The sequence below is a fragment of the Aquarana catesbeiana genome, linkage group LG10, assembly GCF_042186555.1.
Source record: "Aquarana catesbeiana isolate 2022-GZ linkage group LG10, ASM4218655v1, whole genome shotgun sequence".
NCBI lineage: Eukaryota > Metazoa > Chordata > Amphibia > Anura > Ranidae > Aquarana > Aquarana catesbeiana.
In genome coordinates this window covers 8448025-8471391 of record NC_133333.1, presented here as the reverse complement: position 1 = coordinate 8471391, position 23367 = coordinate 8448025, and the positions used below count along the sequence as shown (strand labels likewise).

Here is a 23367-nt window from a genome sequence, read left to right as displayed (position 1 = left end):
AACAGGGATCTGTCATTTGGAGGCAGTAATGCTACCGGCACTAAATGACAGATCCCTGACTGCTGCTTGCAATCCAACATCGACCATGATGACGTGTCGACAAGACAACCAGCTGCTACTTCCATCGCAAATGACAGATCTCCAGTACTGCTGGAATTTAAAATTAGCAAAGGGATCCTGGGTAATATAATAGACTAAATATGATCATGATCATATTTAGTCAATGACAATACCCAGGGTCCTTGCCAGTTGGTTTACAAACAGAAGCCAACAGGGATCTGTAATTTTGTGGCAGTAATGCAACCAGCACTAAATGACAGATCCCTGACTGCTCTTTGCAAACCATCATCAATCATGTCCAGTGATGCAGATCTACATTAATCACGATGACCTGCCAACATGATGACCAGCTGCTGCTCGCATTGCAAATGACAGATCCCTAGTACTTCTGGAATTTAAAACTAGCAAAGGTATCCTGGGTAATGCAACTGACCAAGTACAATCATCACCATATTTAGTCAATGACATCACCCAGGATCCCTGCCTTGCTTGTTTACAAACTGAAGCAAACGGGGATCTGTCATTTGGAGGCAGTTGTGCTACTGGTGCTAAATGACAGATCCCTGACTGCTGTTTAAAACCAAACATCAATCACCTCCAGTGCTGCAAATCCACATCAATCATGATGACTTGTCAACATGATGACCAGCTGCTACTCCCGTCACAAATGACAGACCCCCAGTACTGCTGGGATTTTAAAAAAGCGGAGATATCTTGGGTAATATCATTGACCAAATACAATCATGACCATATTTGATCAATGACATCACCCAGCATCTTTGCCGGCTTGTTTACAAACAGAAGCAAATCCGGATCTGTCATTTGGAGGAAGTAGTGCTACTGGCACTAAATGACAGATCCCTGACTGCTATTTGCAAACCAGATCCACATCAATCACAATGACTCGCCAACACGGTGACCAGCTGCTACTCCCATCACAAATGACAGATCCCCAGTACTACTCTAATTTAAATTTAGCAAAGGGATCCTGGGTAATGTCATTGACCAAATGCAATCATGACCATATTTGATCAATGACATCACCCGGGATATTTGCCGGCTTATTTACAAACAGAAGCAAACAAGGATCTGTCATTTGGAGGCAGTAGCGCTACTGACACTAAATGACAGATCCCTGACTGCTGTTTGCAAACCAACATCAATCCCATCCAGTTATGCAGATCCCCATTGATCAGGATGACTCTCAGAAATATTGACCAGCTGCTACTTCAGTCACAAATGACAGATCCCTAATACTGGTGGAATTTAAAAATCGTGGAGAGATCTTGGATAATGTCATTGACCAAATGCGGCCATGACCATATTTGGTCAATGACATCACCCAGGATCCTCCCCAGCAAACGGGGATCTATCATTTGGAGGCAGCAGTGCTACTGCCACCAAATGACAGATCCCTGACTGCTCTTTGCAAACCAACATCGATCACGTCCAGTGATGCAGATCTCCATCGATTAGGATGACTCTCTAAAACGATGACCAGCTGCTACTCCCATCGCAAATGACAGATCCCCAGTACTGCTGGAATCTTAAACTGGCAAAGGGATCCTGGGTAATGTCATTGACCAAATACCATCATTACCATATATGGTCAATGATGTCACCCAGGATCCCCACCGGCTTGTTTACAAACAGAAGCAAACAGGGATCTGTCATTTGGTGGCAGTAGCGCTACTGGCACTAAATGACCGATCCCTGACTTCTGTCTGCAAACCAAAATCAATCACATCCAGTGATGCAGATCGCCATCGATTAAGGATGACTCGCCGAAAAGGATGACCAGCTGCTTCTCCCATCGCAAAATGCGATCGCAAATCCCCATTTCTGCTGCAATTTCAAAATAGCCGAGGGATCGTGGGATCGTAGGGATTGTGGGCAATGTCATTGACCAAATCTACTCATCCTGACCACATTTGGTCGATGACATCACAAAGTATCCTCACCGGATTATTTACAAACAGACGCAAATGGGAGGCAGTGATGCTCCCGGCACCAAGTGACAGATCCCTGACCGCTCTTTGCACATAATGTCACTTTTAAAGGAATACATCATACTGCATCCGCAAATGATTGTGCAGATTTGAAGGCGTGACCTGCACTTTAATTAGCAAATTTCTATTAGCACTTTATGGTTTTCGACGTTCTACTGCGATCGATCTTCATGGAAAAGTTCTCCTTTAAATTCATTCCACATCGCAAGTCCCCGAGCCAAAGATGACAACATTAATGAGAAAACAACACAGCGACCACAAGCATGGACACACCGCAAACAAATTAGGACAAGCCTGTTCCAAACAGGTCCACATCCTCCTCCTCCTCCTCATCCTCATCATCATCATCATCATCATCATCATCATCATGGTCATCCCCATCCAGCCCTTCCTCCCTCCGAGCCGTCCCAAAGATTCCATCAAACAACACATTGTGTGAAAGGCTGCCAGCCCCACCAACACCACATGCAGGACGGGGAGAGGAGCGCCGCGAAAAAGAGGGACACAGAGAGAGAGAAAAGCAGAGGAGAGGAGACAACGAGAACCAAGAGAAGAGGAGAAAAAAGAGGCGAATCCATCGAGAAATTACAGAGAAGAAATGTAGGAATCTGACGATCACCCAACTATTGTGGTGAGTACAAGACATGACTCAATTGTGCTTTGTAGAGACTGATTTTATTTTATTTTTTGTTCTTTACATTTTTTTCTCTTTAATTTCACTTTTACTCTGTTCATTTTTGTTTATTATTATTTTACTTTGGATTTTTTCTACTTTTACTATTTCTTTTTTTTTTTACTTTCGTATTAATGTGTATATTTTCTGCACTAATCTTTCTCCTTTTACATTGATTTTTTTTCCTCTTCGATTTTCTTCATTTACTTTGGATTTTTTTTTTCCATTCACTTTTTTTTTTCTTTTACTTTGCATTTGCATTACATGCTTTGTGCATGCTTTTTCTTTCCTAATCATTCTTTTATTTTCTTTGTATTACTTTGTACTTTTCCTTTGCCATTCTTTTTTCTTTTCTGTTTCAAATTTTTCTTCTTTTACTTTGTAGTACTTTGTACTTTTTCTTTGCAGGCTTTTTCTTTTTTTTTCTTCTTTTCTTCTTTTACTTTGTACTTTTTCTCTGCCATTCTTTTTTCTTTTACTTTGTATTTTTTTTCTATTCTCTCTTTTTGTACTTCTGTATTACTTTGTACTTTTTTCTTTTTATATTCTTTTTTTTTCTTTTCTAATCATTCTTCTTTTACTTTGTATTACTTTGTACTCTTTCTTTGATGGTCTTTTTTTCTCTTCTTTCTTACTTTGCACTTTTTCTTTTACATTCTTTTTTTTTCTTTTCTTTTCTAGTCTAGTCATTCTTCTTTTACGTTGTATTACTTTGTACTCTTTCTTTGATGGTCTTTTTTTTTTCTCTTCTTTCCTTTTTTTTTCTTATCTTTCTTCTTTTACTTTGTATTACTTTGTACTTTTTCTTTGATGGTCTTTTTTTCTGTTCTTTTCTTTCCATTTTTTTTTATCTTTTCTTATCTTTCATCTTTTACTTTGTATTACTTTGTACTTTTTCTTTGATGGTCTTTTTTTATTTTATTTTCTTTCCCTTTTTTTTTCTTATCTTTCCTCTTTTACTTTGTCTTACTTTTTACTTTTTCTTTTCAATTCTTTTTTTTTTCTTTTCTAGTCTAATCATTTTTCTTTTACTTTATATTACTTTGTACTTTGAGGTTCTTTTTTCTTTTGATATTCCTTTTTTTTAATTTTCTAATCATTCTTCTTTTATTTTGTCTTACTTTGTACTTTTTCTTTTCAATTCTTTTTTATTTTTTTATTATCTAGGCTAATCATTTTTATTTTACTTTATATTACTTTGTACCTTTTTCTTTGCTTTCTTTATTTTTTTTTTCTTTTCTTGCCTTTCTTCTTTTACTTTATATTACTTTGTACTTTTTCTTTGAGGTTCTTTTTTCTTTACCTACTTTTTTTTTTTTTTTTCTTTTCTTACCTTTCTTCTTTTACTTTGTATTACATTGTACTTTTTCTTTTCCATTCTTTTTTCTTATACTTTGTATTGCTTTGAGTTTTTTTTCCTTTTCTATTCTCTTTCCATTTCTATTTTCTTTATTCCATCTCACTTTCTTTTAAAGCAATAACCGACTCAAAAGCAAACCTTTATTATATTGCAGCTCACCAATTCTTAGATGTGGTGGCCGCATTTGTTTTCTTTTTTAGACTTTCTTTTCTTTTGTCACCTGGTGATCCAGCCAGTAAGTCTGTTGTTTTCCAAAAGAACAAGGTGTCCCATTGATGTTATCAGTTACATGGATGAGACAAGCCACTTACCACTGACAGGGGTGCTTACAATGAACAGCTTTTTTAAATCTATGTGAAACCTTTATCCCAAAAGAAAAAAAAAACTGTTTGCTGTAACTGATTCTAAAGTGTTAAATGGCGTTCAGGTTCAATGTGTTAGTGTATCTAAGTCTGCTAGTACATCTAACTTCCCCTCCCCCCCAAAGACTGGCAATGCTGCTGTCCAAAGGTGCCCCCTGTGCTCCTTCATCCAGAGTGGGGGGCACTTTAAGACAGGAGGTGTGTGTTACTGGCCAGATCACCAGGTAACAGAGGGGGGGGGGGAGCCTAAAAAAAGAAAACGAATGCAGCCACCACATCTAATGATTGGTAAGCTGCAATATATGACATTTTTGGTTTTGGGTTTATTACGGCTTAAAAAAAATTTCGTCTTATTCTATTAAATCCTTTTTTTTTTTAATTTTCTTCTTCCCCTTATTTCTTTTACTTTGTATTTTCTCTTTTCTATTCTTTTCTCCTTTTTACTTACTTTTTACTTTACTTCTTCCCTTTCTCTCACTTTCCTTCAATCTTCTTTTTATTGTTTTGTTTTGTGTTTTTCTTTGCAATTTTTTCTGATATTGTTTCTCCTTTAATTGTTTTTTGTTTGTTTGTTTTTTAAATAATGTCTGCTTCTATTATTTCCCTTTTCCAGCTCAATTTTTCTTTCACTTTCTATTTTGCTTCTCTGCAAATTAAAACAAAAAGTGAAATATTTTCTTTCCTATTGTCTGTAGAAAGAGAAAAATAGCAGATGGGGGAAGTTCCATGCCATGTGCAATTCCTATTCCTATTCATTATTATTATTATTATTATTATTGTATGTATGGGTGAATAACAAATTAAAAGGGGGCGTAATACACAAATACAACACAAAAGTTTTATTTAACTTTTAGTACAGCTGGTCAGGGCTAAATGGGTATTTGTGGACACCTGACCATCCCACATACTAAAAGTATGTGACCCCCCCCCCCCCCCTCCCTCCATGGATGGGGTTCAGGTGTCTCCAGTGAAGGGTCCTGTTAATATTCCATCATACAAAGACACTTTGGGGCAATTGTGGCAACCGTGCCATTTTGGATTTCCCATCATTTTGCCCCACCGGGGCAAGTAGAGAAGAGAGAGAGAATCCACCTCACAGGCACCCCCCTGACTTTGGATATACTTTTTGACCTCCAACACAGACATTAAAAATGCCACGTTTTAGATCTTACATAGTTACATAGTAGGTTCTGCTTATTATTTAATGGTACCGTCCACTAAATGTGACACATTCGCTTCAGTACCGGACACTGTCACCCCCTTCCTGCCCAGGACAATTTTTAGCTTTCGGCGCTGTCACACTTTGAATGACAATTGGTGGGGTATTTAATCACCACTGGGGGTCTTTTATTTTTTTCTAATCTAACAAAAAAAGAACGAAAATTTTGAAAAAAAAAGTTTTTCTTAGTTTCTGTTCTAAAATTTTGCAAATATGTAATTTTTCTTCACTGATGTGAGCTGATGAGGCTGCACTGAGGGACCCTGATGAGGCTGCACTGAGGGGCCATGATGAGGCTGCATTGAGGAGACCTGATGAGGCTGCACTGAGGAGCCCTGATGAGCCTGCACTGAGGGGCCCTGATGAGGCTGCACTGAGGGGCCCTGATGAAGCTGCACTGAGGGGCCCTGATGAGGCTGCACTGAGGGGCCCTGATGAGGCTGCACTGAGGGGCCCTGATGAGGCTGCACTGAGGGGCCCTGATGAGGCTGCACTGAGGGGCCCTGATGAGGCTGCACTGAGGGGCCCTGATGAGGCTGCACTGAGGGGCCCTGATGAGGCTGCACTGAGGGGCCCTGATGAGGCTGCACTGAGGTGCCCTGATGAGGCTGCACTGAGGGGCCCTGATGAGGCTGCACTGAGGGGCCCTGATGAGGCTGCACTGAGGGGCCCTGATGAGGCTGCACTGAGGGGCCCTGATGAGGCTGCACTGAGGGGCCCTGATGAGGCTGCACTGAGGAGACCTGATGAGGCTGCACTGAGGAGACCTGATGAGGCTGCACTGAGGTGCCCTGATGAGGCTGCACTGAGGGGCCCTGATGAGGCTGCACTGAGGGGCCCTGATGAGGCTGCACTGAGGGGCCCTGATGAGGCTGCACTGAGGGGCCCTGATGAGGCTGCACTGAGGGGCCCTGATGAGGCTGCACTGAGGGGCCCTGATGAGGCTGCACTGAGGGGCCCTGATGAGGCTGCACTGAGGGGCCCTGATGAGGCTGCACTGAGGGGCCCTGATGAAGCCGCACTGAGGGGCCCTGATGAAGCCGCACTGAGGGGCCCTGATGAAGCCGCACTGAGGGGCCCTGATGAAGCCGCACTGAGGGGCCCTGATGAAGCCGCACTGAGGGGCCCTGATGAAGCCGCACTGAGGGGCCCTGATGAAGCCGCACTGAGGGGCCCTGATGAAGCCGCACTGAGGGGCCCTGATGAAGCTGCACTGAGGGGCCCTGATGAAGCTGCACTGAGGGGCCCTGATGAAGCTGCACTGAGGGGCCCTGATGAAGCTGCACTGAGGGGCACTGATGAGGCTGCATCGACGGGCACTGTTGAGACTTCACAGACGGGCACTGTTGAGGCTGCATTAACGCGCCCTGTTTAGGCTGTACTGACGCGCCCTGTTGAGGCTGCATTGACGGGCCCTGTTTAGGCTGCACTTCGGGGCCCTAATGAGGATGCACTGGGGGGCCCTGATGAGGCTCCACTGAGGGGCCCTGATGAGGCTCCACTGAGGGGCCCTGATGAGGCTGCACTGAGGGGCACTGTTGAGGCTGCACTTAGGGGCCCTGATGAGGCTCCACTGAGGGGCCCTGATGAGGCTGCTCTGAGGGGCCCTGATGAGGCTGCACTGGGGGCACTGTTGAGGCTGCACTTAGGGGCTCTGATGAGCACTGATGATCAGTGCCTTGATTATGAGTGTAAATAATGTACTGACAATCTTGCCGGTTAGCGCCACTCCTTTCCCCACACAGACACAGCACGGGAAGAAAGGACTGCCGATAACCGCCAAGTTTGTTTTACATGTGATCAGCTGTGATTGGACACAGCTAATCATATGGTACAGGGCCGCTGTGATTGGCTTTTACTGCAATCTGTGATCCGATGGAAGTCTTCCCAGAACTTGAAGCTCGCACTGTAGCCGGCTTTTGGCTATAGCGCAGGCGGGAAGCGGTTAATGGCACCCCTACATATGTCTAAGATATTTCGAGTGGCAAACTGCATAGTGCTGCAGCACCATATGGTTCGGTGTGGCGCCTTTTTTGGAAGAGAGTTAACAACTTCTTTTATGTGTTTCATGCTCCTTCCTGTTTGATTTCAGTGGGCCGCCCTACACACAAAGCACGGGAATGCGCATAACACGTGCATCCACGCACGCAGTGGTGTGAACCAAGCCTAAATAATGTCAGAGGGACCCACAACAGTGGCCCCTTTGTTACCATCACCCCCCCATGTCCCGAATTGTCACTCTTCTTCCAGTTGTAGCAATTTGTAGTTTGTTGCTTCCCTCCAGGGGGTCACGAGCTCTGGTTAAACTTAGAAACATAATTGGCGTCCCCCATTCACGGTCATTTTTTTTGCTCGCCGGTAATTTGTAAACCGCCGTTGCGAGTAATTGTGGCGCTCCCAGCTATGAAACCCCCCCTTTGCTGCACCCTCCAGGCTGTGAATAGACAATACAGAATAGAGAGGATGATTTATCTGCCGATCCCTTTAATAGCGCCGCCTCGAGCCGTCACCTTCACGAGCGGAGAACAAACGGACTGCCGAGAAGGTTTAACGTGTCAATGTCATTTCCAAAATGATTTTCACTATTTCGAAATCTAAAACTTTGGCGATTTCTTATCGCTGGTGATCCGATCGTGCCCGGGCACTTCCTGTCACGGGGTGACAACGCTCTGTCAATAGAATCACTGCAGAAAGTTGTGCCTTGTGACCAGGGCCTGGATAAGGGGTGGGCAGGAGGGGCGTCTGCCCTGGGTGTAATGGGTTATTATAGGTATGTGGGCACCCTAACCCTAAGGGAAAAGGGAGTGGGGGGGGGTGCAGATTGGCATCTTTGCCCTGGGCGCTGGATGGCCTTGTGCCGGCACTGCTTGTGACACTTCAGGTGCTGATGGTCAGGCAGGGCCGGGGCAAGGGGTGACCCTGGGCCCTGTGGTGTTATGTGAGGTGCAGGGGCACCACAAGGAGAACGGGAATTTGGGTGGTAGCAGGAGGTAAGAATTGTTCCAGGAGGAGAAATTTGGGGAGGGGTGCTAGGAGTGGTGAATTGGGGGTGGGGGGGTTGAGGAGGGGAGTGGGGAAAAGGATTTGTACTAGGAGGGGGTGAGATTTGGGGAGGTTGTGCTAGATAGTATGGGGGAGGGGATTTGTGCTAGGGGGAGATTTATTTGTGGAGGAGGATTTGTGCTAGAAGGAATGATTGTGGGGCATTCGTGCTGTAAAGGGAAATGTTTTTTTTTTTTTGGGAGGGGGGAGATTTGTGCTAGGATAGGGGGATTGGGGGAGGGGGAATTTAGAGTGGGAAGGGGGTGAGGATTTGTTCTCTGAAGGAAAATTTTAGGGGTTGAGGATTCATGCTAGGAGGGAGGATTTTTTGGGGGGGGCGGGGGGGGGGGGGGTTGTGCTGAGAGCTTATGTGGAATGAGAGGATTTGATCTGGGGGGAGGGGGGGGCGAATATTTGTGCGGGGGGGGGGGGGGTTCAGCAGGAGGGTGGATTTATAGTTGGGGGGTAACTGTGCAGATTAGTGCTCAATTCTTTTTTTGAGGGGAGGGGTTTTTTGCTGACACATAATGCTCATACATCTGAGTATGTGGGGGGGGGGGCACCACTTGGCATGTTCCTCCTGGGCTCTAGATTGCCTTGTCCCGGCACTACGGTCAGGGATGCCAGAACAGTGTTCACCAGCAAAACCAGTGCACCCAATCACTAGTATCACCAGTCACATTGTCAGCAGACCAGTGTAGTCGGCCAGTGTCCCTGATTGCTTTCAGGTCTGTAACGGTCAAGGAAATGTTGGCATGTCCAAGCTGAAGTTCCTGCCACATTTTTGGTTGGCATCCTTTACGCCCGGTGTCATGCTTTATTGTATTTCAGACATGACTTGCCCGCCTTCTTTTAGGAACATTTATTATCCTGTCCCCATTAGATGACCCTGCTGACCCCTTTAAAAATCCTGGGACATATTTATGATGATGGGGTTAAAGGTGTAGATGCCAAACATACCACGACAGTGGACAGTGGACCTGTCATTAACTTAGTCTGCAAGAGTAAATTCCTGACAAGTGATAACATATTTATAGCTTCACCTTTTATCATCTGAAAAGCCACCCTTTAAATCCAGATGAGATGATGTCATCAGTCTCCTCTTCCCCAATGATTACTCAGATTGTGGCCATGTGGCTATGGTAAGTCAATGAGGTCCCCAACATCCAATGAACATGTGGTTATGGTAAGTCAATGAGGTCCCCAACATCCAATGACCATGTGGTTATGGTAAGTCAATGAGGTCCCCAACATCCAATGACCATGTGGTTATGGTAAGTCAATGAGGTCCCCAACATCCAATGGCCATGTGGCTATAGTAAGTTAATGAGGTCCACCAACATCCAATGGCCATGTGGATATAGTAAGTCAATAAGGTCCCCAACATCCAATGGCCATGTGGATATAGTAAGTCAATAAGGTCCCCAACATCCAATGGCCATGTGGTTATCGTAAGTCTATGACGTCCCCAACATCCAACAACCATGTGGCTTTAGTAAGTCAATGAGGTCACCAATATTTAACCACTTGCTTACTGGGCACTTGAACCCCCCTCCTGTCCAGACCAATTTTCAGCTTTTAGCGCTGTCACTCTTTGAATGACAATTGCGCGGTCATACAACGCTGTACTCAAATGAAGTTTTTATCATTTTTTCCCCACAAATAGAGCTTTCTTTTGGTGGTATTTGATCACCTCTGCAGTTTTTATTTTTTGTTAAAAAAAATTGAGAAAGACCACATTTAAAAAAAAAAAGTATATATTTTTTATATTTTGTTATAAAATTTTGCAAACAGGTCATTTTTTTCCTTCATTGATGTACACTGATGAGGCGGCACTGATAGGCACTGATGGGTGTCAGTGATGGGCACTGATGGGTGGCAATAATGGGCACAGGTTGCTTACACTGATGGCAGCACTGCTAGGTGGCACTGATTGGCACCACTGGTGGGCATTGATAGTTGGGACTTGGCATTGATAGGTGGCACTTGAGGGCACTGATAGGTGGCACTTGTGGGCATTCATAGGTGGCACTACTGGGCACTGGCAGGTGGCAATGACAGATGGCACTGGTAGGCTCAGATGAGGCACATCCTTCCTCTTCGGGACCGATGCCCCTTTAACATAAGCCGATGATCGGCTTTTTTTTCTCAGCGTGAGGAGAAAACGAAACCGATTACCGAGCTTTTGTTTACATCATGTGATCAGCTGTCATTGGCTGACAGCTGATCACATGGGAAGGGGCAGGGATCGGCCCCTTACTCGGATCTGTGATCATCCGAGTCTCCGTGACTCGGTGATTACAGCGCCGGCACCGCACGCCCTGCAGGGTGCGCGCGGTGCGCGTGCACAGGGGAGGACGTCCCATGACGGCCTCCCAGGAAATTGAGGTCCACGGTGTGGCTGTCATTCGGCTATGGCCCGGACCTCAAGTGGTTAATAGCCATGTGGCTATTGAAACTTTTTGAAACTTTTTTTTGCATTGATACATGTCCCCTGGGCAGTACCCCAGTTTACATCCTCAACATCCAATGGCCATGTGGCTATAGTAAGTCAATGATGTCATTATTGACTTACTATAGCCACGTGGCCAATGGATGTTGGGTTATGTAAATGGCTTACTAGAGCCACATGGCAATTGGATGTTGGGGATGTAAATTACTTACTATAGGCACACGGCTATTGGATGCATTGACATCATTGACTTACTATAGCCACATGGCCATTGAATATTGGTGACCTCATTGACTTACTATAGCCACATGGCCATTGGTTGTTGGGTACGTCATTGACTTACTATAGCGACATGGCCATTGGATGTTGGGGACATCAATCACTTACTATAGCCACATGGCAACAGGATGTTGGGGACGTAAATGACTTACTATAGCCACATTGCCATTGGATGTTGGGGATGTCATTGACTTATTATAGCCAAATGGCCATTGGATGTTGGGGACCCCATCGACTTTCTATAGCCACATATTAATCTGACTTGTTTTTTTTTGTAGAATGGAAAATTATTTTTGCCAAGAAACCAGAACTAAGGAACCAAGACAGAGGAGTAACATGGATGTGTAGGTGGCCAATATCGGAGAAATCAACCAGATCAGAGATGTGACCAGAAATAAAGGAAGAGACGGGGAGCAGGCCCCAACGGCCAACTACAACGGACTTTAGGAAAGAAGGATGCGTCTGTGAATATGACACATTGAGCGCAGCAGAGGTCCTCAATAACTTCCCGAATTTTTTCGTGGACTCCAGACCAATGGGGCCGTTCCTCCGCCTGTCACTTTGGACCCTCGTATTCTTCTCTCTCTTTCCTTTGAGCTGGACCAGGCGGCCGAAACGCCCGCCAAGATGGAGGTGCCCTGCCGCCTGCAACTGCACCACCGACAACGTCCTGTGTGATGGAACTAACGACATACCGAGCACGTATTCGGCAGACATCGTCTCAACGTAAGAGAACATTCAGCTGTTATCATTATTGGTATCTTTACTGAGGCGCAAAGAATCTGGATGTTGACTTGATGTGTCTCCATTCTAGAGTTCATGTACACGGGCGGCAGCATAAGTAGGTGGTTGAGCTGTGGTTTTACGCTTTTTGGTACCATACGTTTTGGGGGCGTGATAGCAAAATGTGTGTGTGGGGGTGCCTTTAGGAGTGAATGGTACCATTGCCTGTCTGCTAAAGGGCTGTGCATTTTTTTGTTTGTTCCCTTAAAATACAAGTGTGAACACTTAAAGTGGTTGTAAACCTCGGAAATGAAAAATGAACAAAGCATATCCCTCTATAGTGTGTACTTGCCTGAATCCAAAGCCCATAGTGTATTTTCTGTCTGCTCTCATATTCCTCTGCTATCTGCAGGAGTTCCTTCTGACATTCTATGCCAAGGGTAGGCAACCTCGTCACTCCAGCTGTGGTGAAACTACAAATCCCATCATGCCTTTGCCTCTAGAAGTTATGCCTGCGACTGTCAGGGTCTTGCAATGTCTCATGAAACTTGGAGTTTCACCACAGCTGGAGGGCCGAGGTCGTCTAACCCTGGACTCTATGCCAACACCAGGAGAAGGCTCCCCCCTCCAGCACACAACAGGTGATTGACATCCTCAGTTGTGCATATTTCCCTATGAGAATGTGTGTGTGTTTGGGGTTACCTTTTACCTCCACTCAGGTCTCAGGTTACACTCAGCTCCCTGCTCTATGATGTGCAGTGTGTGACATCAGATCCCCATCCTATAAACAGGTTCAACTTATGGAAGAGGATTTGTTTCACTTCACTGGGTAAATGGAAGGGTTTACAACCTTTTTACAGCTGAACTTCACCCAGAAGAAGAAGTTCTGCATTTCCGCCTCCTGGGTATCTTGTTTTGATAGGTACCCGTCCCATTTGAACTCAGATCACCTGAGCCACCCACACTGTGCCCCTCCTGACCTGACTCCTGACCTATGTACTGTGCCCTTTTAAACCATCCATGCTGTGCCCTACTAACCCCTATACTCTGGCCGCCTCACCCCCTGTACTGTGCCCTCCTGACCTGTCTCGCCCACACTGTGCCCTCCTAACCCCTATACTGTGCCCTCCTGACCTCTCCCACCCGCACTGTGCACCTCCTGAATCCTGTACTGTGGCCTTTTGACCCAACCACACTGTGCCCTGCTAACCCCTATACTGTGCCCTCCTGACCTGTCTCGTCCACATTGTGCCCTCCTAACCCAATTACTGTGCCCTCCTAACCTGTCTCGTCCACACTGTGCCCTCCTGTCCCCTATACTGTGCCCTCCTGACCTCTCCCACCCACACTGTGCACCTCCTGATTCCTGTACTGTGGCCTTCTGACCCAACCACACTGTGTGCCCTGCTAACCCCTATACTGTGCCCTCCTGACCTGTCTCGCCCACACTATGCCCTCCTAACCCATATACTGTGCCCTCCTGACCTGTCTTGCCCACACTGTGCCCTCCTAACCCCTATACTGTGCCCTCCTGACCTGTCTTGCCCACCCTGTGACCTCCTGACCTGTCTCGCCCCCACACCGTGCCCTCCTGACCTGACCCAACCACACTGTGCCCTCCTGACTTGACCTACTTACACTGTGCCCTACTAACCCTTGTACTGTACCTTCTTGACCCACGGTACTGTGCCCTCCTGAGTCCTGACCTACCCAAACTGTGCCCCCCTTACCTGACCCACCCACACTGCATCCTAGTAACCCCTGTACTATGCCCTCATTGCCCCTCCCCTGTTTAATTCTACAAAACTATTTATACTTTAATCTTGGGAGTAGGTGCCTAAATTGGGGCAGGCTGGTAGGGGCCCCGGTGCATTACTTTGCCCAGGGGCCCATGATGCTATTTAAGATTATATTATATTATATTAAGACCGTCCTGGGGGGGACTGAAGATCCTGTTTTAAGGTTTTATTCAAAAGGATACAATGTAGCAATGTGACGGGTACAAGCAGACCCTGTTCTTTATCAACCTTTTGAATAAAACTTAAACCTTTTAAAGGCATTGTAACCCTTCCCTTGAACATGTACAATAAGAGACCGTCTTTTATATATACAGTGGGGACGGAAAGTATTCAGACCCCCTTACATTTTTCACTCTTTGTTATATTGCAGCCATTTGCTAAAATCATTTAAGTTCATTTTTTTCCTCATTAATGTACACACAGCACCCCATATTGTACACACAGCCCCCCATATTGTACACACAGCCCCCCATATTGTACACACAGCACCCCATATTGTACACACAGCCCCCCATATTGTACACACAGCCCCCCATATTATACACACAGCACCCCATATTGTACACACAGCACCCCATATTGTACACACAGCACCCCATATTGTACACACAGCCCCCCATATTGTACACACAGCCCCCCATATTGTACACACTGCACCCCATATTGTACACAAATCACCCCATATTGTACACACAGCACCCCATATTGACAGAAAAACACAGAATTGTTGACATTTTTGCAGAAAAGAAAAACTGAACTATCACATGGTCCTAAGTATTCAGACCCTTTGCTGTGACACTCATATATATAACTCAGGTGCTGTCCATTTCTTCTGATCATCCTTGAGATGGTTCTAAACCTTCATTTGAGTCCAGCTGTGTTTGATTATACTGATTGGACTTGATTAGGAAAGCCACACACCTGTCTATATAAGACCTTACAGCTCACAGTGCATGTCAGAGCAAATGAGAATCATGAGGTCAAAGGAACTGCCTGAAGAGCTCAGAGACAGAATTGTGGCAAGGCACAGATCTGGTCAAGGCTACAAAAAAATATCTGCTGCACTTAAGGTTCCTAAGAGCACAGCGGCCTCCATAATCCTTAAATGGAAGACGTTTGGGACGACCAGAACCCTTCCTAGAGGGTATATGGGGGGCTGTGTGTCCAATATGGGGTGCTGTGTGTCCAATATGGGGTGCTGTGTGTACAATATGGGGTGCTGTGTGTCCAATATGGGGTGCTGTGTGTCCAATATGAGGTGCTGTGTGTCCAATATGGGGTGCTGTGTGTCCAATATGAGGTGCTGTGTGTCCAATATGAGGTGCTGTGTGTACAATATGGGGGGCTATGTGTACAATATGGGGCGCTGTGTGTACAATATGGGGGGCTGTGTGTACAATATGAGGTGCTGTGTGTCCAATATGGGGGGCTGTGTGTACAATATGAGGTGCTGTGTGTACAATATGGGGGGCTGTGTGTACAATATGAGGTGCTGTGTGTCCAATATGGGGGGCTGTGTGTCCAATATGAGGTGCTGTGTGTACAATATGGGGTGCTGTGTGTCCAATATGAGGTGCTGTGTGTCCAATATGGGGGGCTGTGTGTCCAATATGGGGGGCTGTGTGTCCAATATGAGGTGCTGTGTGTACAATATGGGGGGCTGTGTGTACAATATGGGGCGCTGTGTGTACAATATGGGGTGCCGTGTGTACAATATGGGGTGCCGTGTGTACAATATGGGGCGCCGTGTGTCCAATATGGGGGGCCGTGTGTCCAATATGAGGTGCTGTGTGTACAATATGGGGTGCTGTGTGTCCAATATGAGGTGCTGTGTGTCCAATATGGGGGGCTGTGTGTCCAATATGGGGGGCTGTGTGTCCAATATGAGGTGCTGTGTGTACAATATGGGGGGCTGTGTGTACAATATGGGGCGCTGTGTGTACAATATGGGGCGCCGTGTGTACAATATGGGGTGCCGTGTGTACAATATGGGGCGCCGTGTGTACAATATGGGGGGCCGTGTGTACAATATGGGGTGCCGTGTGTACAATATGGGGGGCTGTGTGTACAATATGGGGTGCTGTGTGTCCAATATGGGGTGCTGTGTGTCCAATATGGGGTGCTGTGTGTCCAATATGGGGTGCTGTGTGTACAATATGGGGGGCTGTGTGTACAATATGGGGGGCTGTGTGTACAATATGGGGGGCTGTGTGTACAATATGGGGGGTTGTGTGTACAATATGGGGTGCAGTGTGTATAATATGGGGGGCTGTGTGTACAATATGAGGTGCTGTGTGTACAATATGGGGTGCTGTGTGTACAATATGGGGGGGCGCTGTGTGTACAATATGTGGTGCTGTGTGTACAATATGGGGGGCTGTGTGTACAATATGAGGTGCTGTGTGTACAATATGGGGTGCTGTGTGTACAATATGGGGGGGCGCTGTGTGTACAATATGTGGTGCTGTGTGTACAATATGGGGGGCTGTGTGTACAATATGAGGTGCTGTGTGTACAATATGGGGTGCTGTGTGTACAATATGGGGGGGCGCTGTGTGTACAATATGTGGGGCTGTGTGTACAATATGAGGTGCTGTGTGTACAATATGGGGTGCTGTGTGTACAATATGGGGTGCAGTGTGTACAATATGGGGTGCTGTGTGTACAATATGTGGTGCTGTGTGTACAATATGGGGTGCTGTGTGTACAATATGAGGTGCTGTGTGTACAATATGGGGTGCTGTGTGTACAATATGGGGTGCTGTGTGTACAATATGGGGTGCTGTGTGTACAATATGGGGGGCTGTGTGTACAATATGGGGTGCTGCGTGTACAATATGGGGTGCTGCGTGTACAATATGAGGTGCTGTGTGTACAATATGGGGTGCTGTGTGTACAATATGGGGTGCTGTGTGTCCAATATGGGGGGCTGTGTGTACAATATGGGGGGCTGTGTGTCCAATATGGGGGGCTGTGTGTCCAATATGGGGTGCTGTGTGTACAATATGGGGTGCTGTGTGTCCAATATGGGGTGCTGTGTGTCCAATATGGGGGGCTGTGTGTCCAATATGGGGGTGCTGTGTGTACAATATGGGGGGCTGTGTGTAAAATATGGGGGGCTGTGTGTACAATATGGGGGGCTGTGTGTACAATATGGGGGGCTGTGTGTACAATATGGGGTGCTGTGTGTACAATATGGGGTGCTGTGTGTCCAATATGGGGTGCTGTGTGTCCAATATGGGGGGCTGTGTGTCCAATATGGGGGTGCTGTGTGTACAATATGGGGGGCTGTGTGTAAAATATGGGGGGCTGTGTGTACAATATGGGGGGCTGTGTGTACAATATGGGGGGCTGTGTGTACAATATGGGGCGCTGTGTGTACAATATGGGGCGCTGTGTGTACAATATGGGGGGCTGTGTGTACAATATGGGGGGCTGTGTGTACAATATGGGGCGCCGTGTGTACAATATGGGGCGCCGTGTGTACAATATGGGGCGCCGTGTGTACAATATGGGGCGCCGTGTGTACAATATGGGGGGCCGTGTGTACAATATGGGGGGCCGTGTGTACAATATGGAGTGCCGTGTGTACAATATGGGGTGCCGTGTGTACAATATGGGGGGCCGTGTGTACAATATGGGGGGCCGTGTGTACAATATGGGGTGCCGTGTGTACAATATGGGGGGCTGTGTGTACAATATGGAGTGCTGTGTGTACAATATGGGGAGCTGTGTGTACAATATGGGGTGCTGTGTGTACAATATGGGGTGCCGTGTGTATAATATGGGGGGCTGTGTGTACAATATGGGGTGCTGTGTGTACATTAATGAGGAAAAAATGAACTTAAATGATTTTAGCAAATGGCTGCAATATAACAAAGAGTGAAAAATGTAAGGGGGTCTGAATACTTTCCATCCCCACTGTATGTATGTATATATATATATATATATATATATATATATATATATATATATATATATAGTGAGGGGGAAAAAAACGTATTTGACCCCCTGCTGATTTTGTACGTTTGCCCATTAACAAAGAAATGATCGGTCTATAATTATAATGGTTGCGGTTTATTTTAACAGTGAGAGAGACGGAATAATACCAAAAATATCCAGAAAAACACATTTCAAAAAAGTTATAAATTGATTTGCATTTTAATGAGTGAAAAAAGTATTTGACCCCTTTGCAAAACATGACTTACCGGTAGTACTTGGTTGCAAAACCCTTGTTGGCGATCACAGAGGTCGGACGTTTCTTGGAGTTGGCCTCCAGGTTTGTACACATCTCAGGAGGGATTTTGTCCTCTTTGCAGATCCTCTCCAAGTCATTAAGGTTTCCAGGCTGACGTTTGGCAACTCGAACCTTCAGCTCCCTCCACATATTTTCTATAGGATTAAGGTCTGGAGACTGGCTAGGCCACTCCAGGACCTTAATGTGCTTCTTCTTGAGCCACTCCTTTGTTGCCTTAGCCATGTGTTTTGGGTCATTGTCATGCTGGAAGACCCATCCATGACTAATTTTTAATGCCCTGGCTGAGGGAAGGATATATTTTATATATATATTTTAGATATATATATTTTATTATATATATATATATATATATATATATATATATATATATATATATATATATATATATATATATATATATATATATATATATATATATATATATATATATATATATATATATATTTTTTTTATATATATATATATATATATATATATATATATATATATATATATATAGATACAGTAATTTTTTTTCCCCCCTTTAATAGTACGAATTATTGCTCCGCTTCCCCTGGGCATGGAAGGATCATTGTACGACGGCCACATCTGCAGTGACGCGCTACAATCTTCATATCTTATCACAAGCGTTCTCTCCGGGCGTTGTACTGCGATTTGCGCTCCGTAGATAAGTGGGTGAATCGCCTTCTTTTTTTTTTTTTCTATAGACAATGGAATTAGACAAACACCATCGCTTCAAAGAGACTGAACCCAATCCCCGCACTCGGGTTACCATGGTAACGCTAAGAACAAAACTCGCCTAAAAACTGAAGATGATTCGAAAAAGAAAGAATCCGATTTTTATTATTTTTTTTTTATTATTATTATTTCCTGGTAATAGAAAGGCGTGGAGGTTAATATCAATCTAAAAGAGGTTAATATCAATCTAAAACGTTGGATCATTAGAAGCTTTTCGTGGAAAAAAAAATGTATTATGAAGGTTGCTGAATGATCCATTCCTTGCGTATCACATATTACCTTTCTTCTTCAGACTCTTGAAGTATCTACTGTTCCCACTATGGATATCTTCAAGGTTACATGAAGCCCTCGAGCACATAGCACCTTTTAATAAATAGATATTAAAAATGTATACCATTACTTTTATGTATCACTGCAGCATTTACTAGAAGGAAACTGTTGACTCAACTTATATTTTTACTTTGCTGTTCCATATTTTTGGTAAGTTCTCCCTCTAGTGGTCATCTAAAGAGCAAGGAACGAGATGGCTACCTGGGTTAAAACTAAACTCCAGGCAAACAGCTAAATGAACAGATAAACTCTGGATCTGTTTGATCTGATAAAGGATTTGCATTTCTGTCCCTCCTGCCATGAGATATACACAGCTCCACCGCATAGCATAGTCCTGTCTAACAGGGGAGGAGACCTGCAGCTCAGTACCACGGGTCTTATCCCTCCAGCCTGTGAATGGACAGTGAAGGAGGAAAAGCAGACAGACCACAATGTATTTGAAATGAAATGAACAAGATGTGCTTTAACTGCAGACTTTCAGCTTTAATTTGAGGGTATTTACATCCGAATCAGGTGAATGGTGTAGGAATTACAACAGTTTGTATATGTGCCTCCCACTTTTTAAGGGACCAAAAGTAATGGGACAATTGGCTGCTCAGCTGTTCCATGGCCAGGTGTGTGTTATTCCCTCATTATCCCATTTACAAGGAGCAGATAAAAGGTCCAGAGTTCATTTCAAGTGTGCTATTTGCATTTGGAATCTGTTGCTGTCAACTCTCAATATGAGATCCAAAGAGCTGTCACTATCAGTGAAGCAAGCCATCATTAGGCTGAAAAAACCAAACAAACCCTTCAGAGAGATAGCAAAAACATTAGGTGTGGCCAAATCAACTGTTTGGAACATCCTTAAAAAGAAAGAACGCACCGGTGAGCTCAGCAACACCAAAAAACCCAGAAGACCACGGAAAACAACTGTGGTGGATGACCGAAGGATTCTTTCCCTGGTGAAGAAAACACCCTTCACAACAGTTGGCCAGATGAAGAACACTCTCCAGGAGGTAGGTGTATGTGTGTCAACAATCAAGAGAAGACTTCACCAGAGTGAATACAGAGGGTTCACCACAAGATGTAAACCATTGGTGAGCCTCAAACACAGGAAGGCCAGATTAGAGTTTGACAAACAACATCTAAAAAAGCCTTCACAGTTCTGGAACAACATCCTATGGACAGATGAGACCAAGATCAACTTGTACCAGAGAGATGGGAAGAAAAGAGTATGGAGAAGGAAAGGAACTGCTCATGATCCAAAGCATACCACCTCATCAGTGAAGCATGGTGGTGGTAGTGTCATGGCGAGGGCATGTATGGCTGCCAATGGAACTGGTTCTCTTGTATTTATTGATGATGTGACTGCTGACAAAAGCAGCAGGATGAATTCTGAAGTGTTTCGGACAATATTATCTGCTCATATTCAGCAAAATGCTTCAGAACTCATTGGACGGAGCTTCACAGTGCAGATGGACAATGACCCGAAGCATACTGCGAAAGCAACCAAAGAGTTTTTTTTAAGGGAAAGAAGTGGAATGTTATGCAATGGCCAAGTCAATCACCTGACCTGAATCCGATTGAGCATGCATTTCACTTGCTGAAGACAAAACTGAAGGGAAAATGCCCCAAGAACAAGCAGGAACTGAAGACAGTTGCAGTAGAGGCCTGGCAGAGCATCACCAGGGATGAAACCCAACGTCTGGTGATGTCTATGTGTTCCGGACTTCAGGCTGTAATTGACTGCAAAGGATTTGCAACCAAGTATTAAAAAGTGAAAGTTTGATGGATGATTGTTAATCTGTCCCATTACTTTTGGTAGCTTAAAAAGTGGGAGGCACATATACAAACTGTTGTAATTCCTCCACCGTTCACCTGATTTGGATGTAAATACCCTCAAATTAAAGCTGAAAGTCTGCAGGTAAAACACATCTTATTCATTTCAAATCCATTGTGGTGGTGTATAGAGCCGAAAAGATTAGAATTGTGTTGATGTCCCAATATTTATGGACCTGACTGTGTATATGTATATGTGTGTGTAGTATTATTATATAGTAATATTCTACTTTACAGTAGTTTCTCTGTTGTTGCTTGTGCAGTGATTCTGTAACCATCTTAACCACTTCCGGACCGCCGCACGCCGCTATACGTCCTAACTTTGAAGAGGAATATTATTGTTATGGCAGCGGCTAGCTACCATAACCCCTGTATCGTCTTCCACGGCTGGCGGTCCAGTTTCCGATAACAGTGGTCTCTGCGGCGGATTCACCACGAGATCACTTTTAGCGGCACGCAAAATGGGTCCCCCCCCCTCCTGCCGCGCTCTCATGTCCTCCACCGCTTACCGGGGCCATCGTCCTTCTGCTGGCTGGATATGGAGACGAGTGAGGAGAAGATGGCCCCCACCTGTCTCCATATCATTGCAGGGCGGAAGCGACGTCAAAACGTCACTTCCGCCCATAGCTTATTTTTTTATTTTATTGCATTTTAGTGTAAATATGAGATGTGAGGACTTTTTGACCCCCCAGATCTCATATTTAGGAGGACCTGTCATGCTTTTTTTCTATTACAAAGGATGTTTACATTCCTTGTAATAGGAATAAAAGTGACACAATTTTTTCTTTTTTTTAAAAACAGTGTAAAAATAAAAGGTAAAATATATAAGAAAAAAAAAAATTTAAACGCGCCCCGTCCTGCCGAGCTCGCGTGCAGTATCGAACGCATACGCGAGTAGCGCCCGCATATGAAAACGGTGTTCAAACCACACATGTGAGGTATCTCCGCGATCGGTAGAGCGAGAGCGATAATTCTAGCCCTAGACCTCCTCTGTAACGCAAAACATGCAACCTGTAGAATTTTTTAAATTGGAGATTTTTAAGGGTAAAAGTTTGTCGCCATTCCACGAGCGGGAGCAATTTTGAAGCGTGGCATGTTGGGTATCAATTTACTCGGCGTAACATTATCTTTCACGATATAAAAAAAATGAGCTAACTTTACTGTTGTCTTATTTTTTTAATTTAAAAAAGTGTATTTTTTCCAAAAAAAGCGCGCTTGTAAGACCGCTGCGCAAATACGGTGTGACAGAAAGTTTTGCAATGACCGCCATTTTATTCTCTGGGTGTTAGAAAACAAATATATAATGTTTGAGGGTTTAACGTAATTTTCTAGCAAAAAAAACCTGTTTTTAACTTGTAAACAACAAATCTCAGAAAGAGGCTCGGTCCTTAAGTGGTTAATGTCTGTGTGCGGAGCCATCTCAGGTCTGTGCCCCGGATCCATCCAATCGTTCTCATTCTGTTCTATTTCAGTTCGTTCCTCAGATGCGGCTTCACCAGCATCCCCGCTGACAGCTTTGCACCTTCTCAGACAATGCAGATCCTGTAAGTATTATTATTACCATTAGAACTAATTAGTCATCGTATAATTACTCATTACTCACAAAACGTATTCCGATCTTCCAGCTCCGCAGTTCTCTATGGCAGCGTTCATTTTCATGTTACAGATAAATGTTTTTTTAATGATTTTTGTAATAAGCCAAAGTACAGAATGTGCTTTTAATTTGTGTGATGGGTGTGTGGAGAATCATTTTTTTTCAAAATACATTTATAATTCAGTAGAAAAGCCGATGATTTTGTAATTCTGTGCTTTCTGACAAATTTTACTTGAACTTTTGTTGGGTTTATGAAGAATCGAAAGTAAGGACTCCTCTCCTTCCTCTATAACTCTCCTCTCCTGAAATACTCTGCTCTGCTGGAGGACTCTGCTCCTTCCTCTATAACTCTCCTCTCCTGAAATACTCTGCACTGCTGGAGGACTCTGCTCCTTCCTCTATAACTCTCCTCTCCTGAAATACTCTGCACTGCTGGAGGACTCTGCTCCTTCCTCTATAACTCTCCTCTCCTGAAATACTCTGCACTGCTGGAGGACTCTGCTCCTTCCTCTGTAACTCTCCTCTCCTGAAATACTCTGCACTGCTGGAGGACTCTGCTCCTTCCTCTATAACTCTCCTCTCCTGAAATACTCTGCACTGCTGGAGGACTCTGCTCCTTCCTCTATAACTCTCCCCTCCTGAAATACT

At 44.7% G+C, this 23367-nt stretch overlaps 1 protein-coding gene across 1 annotated transcript in view; it reads left to right on the top strand.

Annotated features, from left to right (window-relative positions):
* The first annotated feature begins 2013 nt into the window (after positions 1-2013).
* LOC141110295 (leucine-rich glioma-inactivated protein 1-like) overlaps positions 2014-23367 on the top strand; it is a 38852-nt gene continuing 17498 nt past the window's right edge. The window contains exons 1-3 of the mRNA XM_073601590.1: positions 2014-2700; positions 11735-12182; positions 22598-22669. Of these exons, the coding sequence (XP_073457691.1) occupies positions 11992-12182; positions 22598-22669 (263 nt within the window). The 5' untranslated portion in view covers positions 2014-2700; positions 11735-11991. The remainder of the gene's footprint in view (positions 2701-11734; positions 12183-22597; positions 22670-23367) is intronic.